Source organism: Protopterus annectens, chromosome 9.part0, assembly GCF_019279795.1.
Source record: "Protopterus annectens isolate FY-2018-M chromosome 9.part0, PAN1.0, whole genome shotgun sequence".
NCBI lineage: Eukaryota > Metazoa > Chordata > Ceratodontiformes > Protopteridae > Protopterus > Protopterus annectens.
This window is the reverse complement of record NC_056743.1, coordinates 865,628,262-865,641,214: the sequence shown is the minus strand read 5'-3', so window position 1 is coordinate 865,641,214 and position 12,953 is coordinate 865,628,262. Positions and strand designations below refer to the sequence as shown.

Below are 12,953 nucleotides of genomic sequence, written 5' to 3'. Positions count from 1 at the left end.
GTGTGAATAATTATAGTAAACGTGTTAACGGTAGTGAATAAACCATAAAGTATATAGCAAAATAGACTGCAAAATCCACAAAATTATAACAAAATTATTTTTACGAGGAGTGACTCTACATTTCACATCACACTGCTAAACGATGTCAGGGCACTTCTATGGGCTAGGCTTGTAAAGGCTCCAGGGCCATTAGCCTAGTACACACTTAAAATACAATAAAGTTAAAATCTAACTTTCTTAAATAATAAAAATAAATAAAATTATACAATCTACAGAAATAGAAGTCACCTTTTCCAATTTTCTCATTCTTCTATCATCAATAACAAAGTTCAGCATCTGTAATAACTTCCTTTAAAAATTAAAGATGAACAGAAACTCTCTACCTTTAGGGACAAATAGAGAAAGTACCTATTTAAGAAAAAAGAATGTTCATGCTTGTAATTATTAGTGGTAAACCAATTAACCTCTGATTCTCTCCATACTATTTATGTGACTAATGGTAAAATCATTAACCTCTGATCTTCTCTATACTATTAGATTTTTTTTTATTTAGTCATTTATTTGCTCACTTGTTTGATTTGTTTACTGGGGTAGATCTCTCTAATCATTTCTGAGCAATTTCACTCTTAACACAGGGATGACTTTCAAAAGCAATTTTGAAAAAAAAAACAGATTAGAGTTGGTGAGAAGCTGTATATTGTAAGGTATTTTTAGAGCATTTTGATGCTGGCTGACTAGATATTTGGATATGTTGTGCAGGGTGGTTCCCTGTTTTCAGGGGTAGGGTTGGATTTTCAAGTGTGCTTGGCCATGTCCCCTTGTCCCTCTGTCTGAGAACGGCTTTAGGTTCATATGTTAGCTATTGTCTAGACTTATTTTTATACAGTCTTGAGATTTAGAGGAAGCAGGTCACTTATAGCAGGGTTACCTGGTTGGTAAGGAGCTCAGCTGCAAGGTTTGGGTCAGAAAAGTTGAAAATAGGAGTCCAGTCTATGGTGGATAGCTTAGATTTGAGATTTGCAATGCTAGAAATTGATATGGATCTGAATGTAATAAGTCTAGCAGGGATTTTGGGTGAAGGCCAGAAAATAGAAAAGCTAATAGTGCAATGACCAATAGAAAAGCTAATAGTGCAATGACCATTGAGAGTAGAGAGGAGAAGAGTGATGTTGGTGATAGTGCGATTATTGGCTATGATCAGGTCAAATAAGAAGAGGTGTGAGAATCTAAAGTTAGGTCTTCAGGGGTGATAAACCAATTGAGTAAGCTGAAGTTCAGTTAGGAAGTCAGAAGCTTCCTAGTAGGAGGGGCTAACTGAGCAGGTTAATATTAAAGTGTACTAGAACTGATATGTTTTTTATGAAGGCTGTGTGGAAGGATATCAATTAAATTCCTTTAGTCAAATTGCATTTTATTAGTATGATATGATGTGTATGAAAAGAACAAGGTTGGACACTGCTGGCAGCGTTTTAAAAACTTTTATTGATAAAAATCACAGGATAAGTGCTTTCGGGATAGCCCTTCTTCAGATAAATGAAAGAAATAAAGTTGTCTGTTTTTATACATGTTAGTAAACCAATCACATTCAATGAAATACCTGCCTATTTTTTAATATAGGCTTAATTGGTATTACTTCATAAAGTCCAGGCCACCTGTTCGCCATCAGATTAACAATCCAAGTAGTTTCTACTAACTCAGTTTGAAGCATAATGTCACCCCCTCTAGTGCTAGGTCTAATATTTGCAATAGTTCTAAATTTAAATGTATGCATAGGAAATAGAGCCACATGTCTACTAAGTGCATTCCTTTAATCATTATTCCTAATACTTGAAAGGTGTTGAAGGATTCTAACCTTAAACATGCTGTTAGTCTTGCCAACGTAAAAACATTGGCATTGACAACATTCCGCTAGATAGACAATGTTCATTGTACGGCATATATATAGGAGAAACAAAAATCTTAAGGATTTGCTGTGTAAGGAACCATCCTTGAGCATTACGCAGCATGCCCTTCCGTATTCAATAGGAACTAATGTTTGTGGATCATGTAAAGCATGCCCTTATATTAATAAAGAGGTTGAATTTATAGATCCAATTACCAACAAAACATTTTACTTTAAAGGAAGAGCTACATGCCGTACAATGAACATTGAATTTTGCAAACACATTATGTTCTTCAGCCCTGTTTATTTAGTAAACACGTCTTCTTATTCTGTTTTCAGTTTTTGCATAAGTTTGCTGAAGTAGCTACTTTTAAAATAACTGAAAAATTATACAAAGGACCTGATTTCTGGTATGTTTTTGACTTGTTAGCATTATTCACAAATATACACAATTTACAAACTCCATGTGACAGATTCCTACAGTGCCATTAAGTGGTCAGATAACAGGCATGCAAAAGTCACCAGTATTTGTGTTTCTTTTCTATTTCATTCATCTACCTCCTAGAGTATACTTAATAACTATACTACTGGATAGCTCAAACATATATTTATATAAAATATAAGTAATAACTGTGGACATGGTCATGTTACTTCCATAGCAGGTAAGTAAGTAAGTAAGCAGAGTGCCAGTAGCATTTGAGTAGATACTACAGAGGTTTGTTGTGTTGTAAGACGGCAAGCATATGGTTACCAGTAGTTGCAGTTTGATAGCGTACACAGTATGTGATCCGTGGCACTGCTGATGGTCAAGAAGAGTTGATGCAGTAGATGTGGGAGAGGGGGGATTAAAAAAAAACTACAGCACAATAATATTCATTTTTCAAATAAACATAAGCAGATATTCAATAATGTTTCTTAGAAAGCCAGCTCTGTTTCTACAATTGCTAAAGCTCTGCAATCCATGCTACACTGTAATGACCTTTTTATGAAAGCAGGAGATGTGGAAACGTCAGCTAACAGGGAAATTATCTTGTAGTGCCCTGCAAATTGATAAATTGATAAAAGGAACATCATCATGTCTTCCAACACTGAATCAAAAACATTTACCATATAATGCAACTGCTTTCATTAAAACACAAAGGAAACCAGGATTCCTACATTGGAGGGTTTGCTCTCACACCCTTCTTTACTTAAATATGCTAACATCATGGTTGTACAACTGAGAGGAAAGGATACAGAGAAATAATTTTCACTGTTTATCTGCACCAATCAGTTTTTTCAAAACACAGTCGAACTGTACAGGCAGTTCAGAACAGCACAATCACCACACAGCTTCTTTTCTCACTCTTATTCCCTTCAATTAAACAAAAAGTATAAGAGACCACAAACGTTGAATGACAAACCTCCATAGATCCTAATGATAACAGAGAACTTGCTGTTATCACAGTTCAGTATGTGTGATCTTGTTATTGAAGACTTGGCAGTCTTGACTTTAATGATCATAGGGTCATAGGAGAATAGTAGACTAATGACCTTAAAGGGCATTTTTGAGCCTAACCATGCCTCCCACAAATATTAGAAAAGTTTTGTCATTTAGGCCTTGTGGAGGGCATCTAAACTTAGGCATGAGTGGTTGAGCAATTACAAGTTTTCTCTCTATTTAGTAGAGACATAGATGCCAGACCTGGAATAAATATATAATTCCCTATCTAGTAATTCAAGTTTCACTTGAATAAGTGTAGGGAAGAACTTTGCTTCACATGGGTGGAAACCCAATTCTTGAGAAGGGGAATCCTCTGAGATACACACCTGTCTCTTGACTATATCCTATTTATGTTGTAGGAGAGGTTTAGGTCACTGGATTGTAAATTTCTGAGGTTATTTGTTTTGCAGCTGTGCAACAGGTCCATTAAGACTGGATCAGAGGATGCTTTCATAGACCAGAATAGGTCACCTCTCATCAGCTTCTGGAAGACAGAATATAGGACAAGGCTTTGAGACAGTCCACACAGGACTTGTTTTCTAAACTGTGTATTATTTTTGTCAGGAACCTCTCTGGATTGTCCATTTGTTGCATATGTCTGGTCAGGTATATGACAAAAGGACATTGCACTCAATGATTGGTCTTATGAAGGCAGCTTGCAACATATGATGACACCTTTGAACCTGGATTCCATACTCTTAATTATAAGTTGTGCAACATAGAATGATTTCCTTACTATTGTAGACACATGATGGTCAAAGATCAAATTGCACTCTACATACATTCCCAAATCCCTGACTACTGGGTCTACTTATAGGGGTGTATTATCAGTGTAGTAATTTGTGGGGGTGGCTGTCCTACCAAATGATGCTATTATGTACTTCTTGGCATTGAGTTTAAGACTTTGTCTCTAGCACCAGTTATTAATCTGTTTCAGGCACTCTTGGAGGGTATTTGTGTCTTGGAGGGATTCAATGACTGCAACTAATTTGCAATCATTTGCAAACTTGGCCTAACCAGAAGCCTTTAATATTAGTGTTGACTTCAGAAAAGTAAATGCCAAACAGGAGAAGCCCCAGCACTGAGCCATTAGGCTCTTTGCTAGTGATCAGCATTTTTGTGGTGGCAGAATCCCCTATCCTAACTTGTTGGGTCCTGTCTGTGAACCAGGTGGCTGTCCAGTGGGTGCATTCCTCTCAGCTGTCCAGTTTTTGCAGAATGTCCAGATTTCTGCCTCATATTTTTGGTCTATTCTTCATAAAATTTCTGGGTTTTTCTTGCTGGGAAATCTTTGGGATGATCTGAGGATTCAAGTCACTAAATAATAACATACATTTGAGTGTCAGACATCAAATCCTTCAGAAAATATATGTAATACAAATCCTGTTACTTTTGCAACTTTCAAAGTTTATAAGATCAATATTTAAAATCTGTCCCTATATTTAGGCCTTTGTCCCCCATTTTGTCAGGCTTTGTCCACATTTCTTGCACTAAGAGGTTGAAAGGTATGGGTGGGTGAGATAAGGGTTAATAATTATTTTCGTGAGCTTACTTACAATGCCCAACTGGGGTATTGTGTCAAATGTTTTAGCCAAGTCAAGGTACACCATCCTGCCCTAATCTATTGCTTTGCTGACCTTCTTGAAGAAATCTACCAGGTTGAGTGGGCATGACCTGACTTTGACAAAACCAAACTGAATTAGATGTAGTGTCTGTAGGTTTCCTGTAGCTTCATTTAACATATCAATGATTAATCTTTCCCCAGGTCTGTGGATGACCAACAAGGTAATTGTTACATTTCTCCATTGATTCAGCATGAAGTCTGTTTGGAGGCTGTCGTGGGCCCAATAGTTCATGTTTCATGCTGTTATGAAGGCATCCCGGATATTATTGGGGCCTACCGATGCAGTCCTCTTGGCCTTGGTCAGTATCTTGAGGATCTGTTCTCTAGTGATAGTTGGGGGAGATATAGCTCTGGGTATTTCCTGAGGTATGTGTTGGGAGGAGGAGGGCATACAATTGGGACTAAATTTGTCAGCCAGTAGATTTGCGATTTCTTCTGACTCAGTACAGGTGGCTTGGCTTTATTTACAACTAATTCAGTACTTTGTTCTATATTGCCTGAGTTTGTAGGCATAGTTGAAGAAATCTTTGTGATTGTCCTTGATCTAGGAGGCTATTATCACCTCAAATTTGGCTTTGGTAGACTTGGTTCACCCCATAAGGAAACTATGTACTTCCACACCAGATTTCTTGTATTTGTCAGCTATCAAAGTTGACTGCTCAAGTTAGTTAGCAATAGTTTTATGTTTGTTGTTGTTTATATATATATATATATATATATATATATATATATATATATATATATAATGTGTGTGTGTGTGTGTATGTGTGCATATATATATATATATATATATACATATACACACACACACACACACAAACACACACACACACACACACACACACATATGTGCCTGTATTTATGAATGACCATTAATGGCAACAAGTACTTTACTGAAATTCCATAAAATCTTCTTGGTACCTCACTATGAGGTTTTCTGGTATTAGGAAGATGTTATGGGAGTTCAGCAAAGTATTTTTCTACCATTATTGTTCATTTTTTTCTTTTGTTTGACTGCATGAAGCCTTGAAAAAAAAAAAAACTCAGACTACATCTGTATAAAGATTTGCATTGTATTTTTTATTGAATCACCCATGATGGCTGTCTAGATGACGACCCCTGTTACTTGGTTGTTATCCAGTGATGGGAATGAATGGGTCAATTAGCCAAGAGAGGCTGTGATGGTCAGCAGGTAGCAGGGACAGAGAATTATAAAAACAGTTAGGTCTATGAGGTCAGAAGGGACTCCCAATATCCAAGATTAAGGTAACACAAGTAGCAGCCAATGATCTGCTGCATAGGGACCAAAATGATCTGCACATAACAGTTTTACAGCAAACTTGTTTGGACAAATTAGTTGTACTATGGAAATAACTTGCAGGCATTTCTGATGCTTGTAATATCAGAAGTAAAACATGGCTCTATTAAAGTCAAATAAATTCCACTCACAGAACCCTGCTGCTCACATCAACGTGTGTTTTTTTCAACAGAAAATAATAACAAGTATATATCTATGGGTTTGTTTGTGTCTTTCGGCTTTTCCGGTTAGGGGTCGCCACAGCGGAACTCCGGTCCGCTAATGATGGGCAGTAGATTTTTATGTACTGGCTTGCTGGGCCTAACGCACAACCTTCAACAAAGGAATGCCCATTCACGCATGTCGCTACACAGAAGATGCTCTAACTGAGAATTGAACGGGCAACGTCTAACTGTGAGGCGACAACGCTACCACAGCACCACCACCGCAGTATATAAAGTATATATCTGTGGGTGATTTATGAACAAAAGCTCAGCTGTGTCTGTTACATTTTCCAAAGTTTTCAGAACTGTTTTTTGATTGCTTTTTAGAGTAGTTCTATCAAATTATGTTGATATGTAAGATTTATAAGAAAATCATATTCTGTCAACACCACACACAGTACCTCTCAATTTTCTTTGCTCAAAATCTCTGGACAAAGCCAAAAATAGTGGGGAGACAAATGATAAAAATCAGGAAAATGTTTTATATACTATTCTAATTCATTTAAAAAGTTAATAGAATAAAGGTTTTACACTAACATAAATTTTCTGAAAAATGAGAAGTATGAAACCATAATATGTTCATCGTGTTTCACTGTTGCAGTCCTTACAAATGGGTTATCAGGCTCCCGGTGGCCCGCAGTCGGCCAGAATACCAAAGTCCTTGGTATATGATGTCTGCTGCCTCTGGAATAAGCCTGACGCCAGGATGTCAGGTATAAAGGCAGGCAGCCAACGTCATTTTCTCAGTCTTTCTTGCCACGGAGTCAGAAGCAGAAGCAATTTGCACAAGTGCCGGTTGGCCGATTACCTACTTTTTGTAATCCGACTTCTAAAGTTGAAGACATCGTCAGATAAGTACCCCAATGGGGACCCTTTTTTTCTTGCTTTAATGAATGTCAGAGAAAATTAATAACTGTCTTGCCTGTGGAAAACAGATTCCGCATCATGATTTTCATTCTTACTGTATTACTTGTTTGGGCCTTGAGCACGATGTCCCAAATTGTGATCTCTGTGCTTCTTTCAACCAGTGTACCATATGCCGTAGAGCTAGGATTTTGTATAAGCACTTCGGAGTTTGGCCTGAGTTTGTTGGTATGGCATCTTCTGGTCTCCCGACTTTGGATGTGCCTAAGAAGTGCAAGTATAAAGACCGCAACAGGCCTAGGGTTAAATTAATTGGCGACATCCCTATTAAGTTGGTTGTCGGTCCAGCAGCAGCCAGTGAGGTGCTTTCCTTGCCCTTGCAGTCCACAGACATTCAGCAGCAGGCACCTTTGGAGGCCTTTCCTGAGTCCTCCATTTCTCAGGCTTCTGCCTTGCCTTCAGACCCTCCACCAGTCATTGCCTCTGATGGATCCAGAGCCACTAGGCAGGCACCGGCTTCTGAGGCCTCTTTTCTCCGCCCGTAGACCAGATCCAGGCTGATGACCTCAGCCCACATTTTTGCGGTGGCTAGGCCCCCAAGTACCTCCGGCTTTCTAGTAAGCCTCTCTGCAGAAAGTCTACTACTAAACTGGTGTCGGCCTCCCCTCAATTACCTCAGGCTCAGATGGTTAAGATGGCTAGTGATCTCTTAACCCTTATCAAGGGCTCTCAACCTCCTCCTTCTAAGAGGTTTAGGGAATCGTCCCCAGATATTTTGTCTGTCTCAGACTCGGAAGTTTCTAGCAACTCTGCTGATGAAGAACATTCTCAGCTTTTTTTCTGGTTTTGAGGACTCTGATGCTGAAGATTCCATCCCTTCTGCCTCCCCCACAGAAGATTTCTCTTTTGGGGATACTCTGAATACCCTCAGGGAGCATTTTAGATGGGAAAGTCAGGATTTCCCTCAGTCTAAGAAGTGGATTAGGGAGTGCTTGGATTTGCCTCAGCATAAGCCTTTGGCTATTCCTCCGGTTTTGGAAGTTGTTGATGATGTGTTCATGGAGAATTCACCTAATTCTGTTCCTCCTGCTCCCAGAAAGCCTGACAGGTATTATACAGTTCCCGATTCTCATCAGTTCCTTTTCAAGAATCCTACTGCTGATCCAGAGATTATTGCTCAGGGCCCTAAAGGTGTTAAAGCCATGGTTGCTAAAAATCCTGTTCCTTCTGACAGGGAATCTAGGGCCTTTAGGTGGGGTAAAAAGGTTTATACTTCTTCCACCCTGGCTATTAGGTCTGTTAATTGTCTCTTTCATATGCTTAAGTATCAGCAGCATACTTTGGATGCTATCAAGGTTAAAATTGCTGGTGTTCCTTCCCTGATGGAGAATAAGGTCATGCAAGACTTATTGAATTCTGCCACTCTGGTTAATAAACATTCTCTACATTGTGGTTTTGACACTTTGGAGGCTTCTTGCAGAGCAGCGGCCACTGGTTCTGTTATCAGAAGGCATGCTTGGCTCAGGGAACAGCCCCTTTCTGAACCTGTAAAGTCTAAATTACTGGATGTGCCTTTGCATAAGGACAATCTTTTTGAAATTAAAGCAGAAGAGGTGTTGAAGAAACTGGAGGATAAGGCTAAAGCTATGCAAACTGTTAAGGATTTTCTGCAGGTTCAGCCTCCTCATTTTAGCAGGCATTACCGTTCTAAAAGTTGGACTTTTCCTGAACCTAGTAAACACGGTCGTACTAGATCCAGGGGCTACAGGTCTTCCAGGGAACAGACTTCCACCCCTCACAAGGCTAAACATTGGCAGGCTGCATCTTCCAAACCTGGGAGTTCTAAGCAGACATCCCAAAGTAAACATTCTCAATGACTCCAGTTTTCCCCTGCCTGCCTTTGTGGGCCCAAGGTTTCCTTTGGGGGGAAGGTTAGCCATTTTTGCAGATGTCTGGCACACTATCACGGACAACAAATGGGTGCTAAAAATAGTATCCCAAGGCTACAAATTCTCCTTTCACACATTCCTGGTCCTCCAAGGATACCCAGATATTCCCTCACTTCAAAGGGCAGAAGCAGAAAAACAAGTTTCTTCTTTGTTAAACCTGGGGCAATAGATCCTGTTCCTGCACTACAGATAGGCCAGGTTTTTACTCAAGACTTTTCCTGGTTCCCAAAAAAGAGGACATCTGACACCCTATTCTGGATTTGTCCATTCTAAACACTTTTCTGGTAATTCCCAAATTCAAGATGCTGCCAATGCTGGCCAAGGATTCCTGGCTGGTGACCTTGGACCTAAAAGAAGCTTACTTGAACATCCCTATAAGAGAAAGCTGCAGGCAGTTCCTTCATTTCAGAGTGGGGAACAGGCACTTCCAATTCTCTGCACTGCCCTTTGGCTTATTTACTGCTCCCAGAGTTATTACAAAATGTCTAGTTCCAGTCATTGCCTTTTGCAGGCAAAGGAACATTCAAATTTACCCTTACTTGGACGATTGCCTTATTCAAGCAAACTCTCCAGAGCAACTTCTAAAGGATTTGGACTTTGTAAAGAACCTTCTCACCTCTTTGGGCTACACAATCAATGAAAAGAAGTAAAAATTGGTACCCACCAGGGAGATTGTACTCCCTCAAGAGAAACAGATGGATCTTTCGAATTACTTCAAGGACTTGACCCAGCTCTCTGCAAGTCAATTCATGTAAGCCCTGGGGTTCATGGCTTCATGTATTCTGATGATTCCATATGCAAGACTGCATATGAGGAAAATACAATGGTACCTCAAAAACCTTTGGTGTCAACAGACTCGGGATTTAGACTTGATTCACTCGAACATCTACATTTATGGTAAGTGTACACAACTGTACTGTCTGGCATTACTGATTATAATCCTCAGTGATTTACCAGAAAAAATACAGGCATGGGGGGCAGAATATAAGTCAAAATCAAGGACATTCTGCAAAGTGAGTGAGTTCCTATGGATGTCACAGACCTTTGAACAAAGAAACACTTGCTCTTGATCATGTTGTTTAGCTGGAATTTTGATATGATGCAACACACCACTGAAAGTGACATGTGAGCCGAGTCTTAAACAAATATAGGTTGATACAGAGTGTAACTACAGTGTCTTCCTCTCATATAAAATCGTATCCTACAGCAAATGAGATCTTTCCCTGATATATATTCATGCATATTTTATATTTCATTCTAGGTTCCTGTGGATTCATTGTGTTGGTCCTCTTTTCAATGGAGGTCAAGCTGCACCATCTCTCAGAGAAAATTGCCAACTATAATGAGAAAAAATTCATTTTCAAAACTCATGAAGAAAATTATGAAAAGTCTTACTGGATCATTTTCATTTGCTCTTCTGTTCACTTTTTAAACATTCTCTTGATAAGACTAACTGGTGTTCGCTTCCCATTTCAGAAATCAAAAGAGTCAGAACTAAGTACTATTACAGCAGTTGAACTGATGTACTGAAGTTACTTTACCGCAAGCTGGTTTAAATTATATTTTGTTAAGTGAAAGTATTTTAATCCAACTGGATTCATCTCTCTTAAAATGAATATTTGGGATCATCTTTTTTTAAACAAGAAACATCTTTATTGAATTATTGCTTATGATGTAGGCAGTCATACATTTATATAAATGAAAACAAACCTATTGATATATTTTCAGTTGCAAACATTATACATTACTTATAACTTTCTGTCAGTCAGTCAAACGTTACATAGCTCATTCAGTTCCTGCCTTCCCTTAAACCTCATTCCTCCCATTAAACTTTATTCTGCATGCATTGTTCCCACAATTCCCATTTTTTCTACATAATCTGCTACTACCCATTTCTGAAGATCCCATTTCCAGTTCTTTTATTTCTATTATTATAATCACTACTTCTACTACAGTTGTTTTAGACTTTGATTTCCATTTTCAAGTAACTGCTTTTTTGGCAGCCACCAGAATTAAACTCAGCAAGGCCTTACTATGTCTAGGCAATTCCAAGCCTGTATCAATAAAACAATAATTTCCTTAGTAACACTAATTTGCTTACCCAGTGTTTCTGATAGAGTAGTCTAGAAGGAATTTTTAAAGTCTGCCAACACAATAGTTGAGATTATGTTAAGCTTGAGATGCTACTTCAAGTGTTTGCAAGGGACAAGGGTTATAATCCTGTTGTGGAATATGCCATATTTCAATAATCTAAGCATTTTTATCTTTACACTGTAACCCAGAACTTTACAAACAATGACATTCATACTGCAGTGGCAGCTATTGATAATACTATTGGCATGTTCTGGGACAGGCTGTACTTGGCTTATGAAAGCTAGTTAAGGCATTGGCAATAAATTCTCCTTGTCACTAATAAGCCATGGATTTGACAATCTTGGGCATGCGTCCTCAAATTTTGCTACAGTAAGCATCCCTCATACCATCAACAATAGCCTGAGGTTCTCCAATAATTAAACTGGCTGTAAGCATCCCAATAAAGGAAGAGAAAAATTATGCTGAAATTTACCTAAACATTTTAAATATGCATTAAATAACTGACAGTTGTCTCAGTAAAGTAAAATAAACTGTTACATGTTATTTGCAATCTGACAGTTTCACTGTCATTTAACCTTATCCCACAAGAAGCAATACATAAAAGTCAAAAATGTAAATAGGTTCCATATTTAAGCTTTCCAGATCTCCCCTGAAATAACCCGGGGCAGTCAGCGACAAAGAGACCACTACTACTGCGTTATCAAAATAAAGAACCATTTCAAGCTGGAGTTTACATGTGTTTTGGAATCCATGTACAGTACAAATAAATGATAAAGTGAAACCTAAGTAACAGTGAAGTGCAAGCAATAATATAAAAACAGAATCACTTGGATAATGTTTTCTGGTTGTATTATTTTAATACAGGATGAATTAAAGCAATGCAAGTAGCATTGATAGTAAAGCAGGCTATTCAGAGCAGAAACTTTTACATAATAATTTTGCAGCTATTTATACCACACATTTCAGATATCAAAGATGCTAAGGAGATGACCTTTTTATATCACAACCATGACCAATGGTACCATCACTGGTGTCAAAGCAGTATCCTTTTAAAAGTTGAATCTCTCTGTTAAATATATAACAACTATTTTAGCAGCTTCTGTTCCAGGGGAACTGGGTACTAGCACCTCATAATCAGACGTGTGGGTATAGTAATTCCTGAGTAATATACTTACCTTTTGTAAATATGAATACCTTTTAAACACAGAAATTTGAGCTGTAGCACCTCTACAAGTATAAATGGACAACCTAACTACTTGAAGCTGCCCTTAAATTACTATTAGGCTATTAACTTGGTTTGCATGTTGTAGAAACACCTGACAGGCTTTTAGGTTCATAGGTTCATAGGTTTATACTAGGCTATCTGCCCTAAGGCATTTATAAGCCTAGCCCAAAGTTTTGTGGCTTACGCCACCCCTTATATGAAAAAATACTGTGCCCATTAGTTTGTTGTGCCTCTGTCCAGCAGTGACACAGAGATGATTCCCGGGGTAAACCTACGATCTCCCATCCACAGGTCAAGATTTCTCTTGAACA

The 12,953-nt window shown here is 38.4% G+C and overlaps 1 protein-coding gene across 1 annotated transcript in view; it reads left to right on the top strand.

Moving 5' to 3' along the window:
• LOC122811619 (clarin-1-like) overlaps positions 1-11,336 on the top strand; it is a 94,246-nt gene extending 82,910 nt beyond the window's left edge. Inside the window, exon 3 of the mRNA XM_044083588.1 lies at positions 10,585-11,336. Coding sequence (XP_043939523.1) covers positions 10,585-10,853 — 269 coding nt within the window. The 3' untranslated portion in view covers positions 10,854-11,336. The remainder of the gene's footprint in view (positions 1-10,584) is intronic.
• Positions 11,337-12,953: the final 1,617 nt, after the last annotated feature.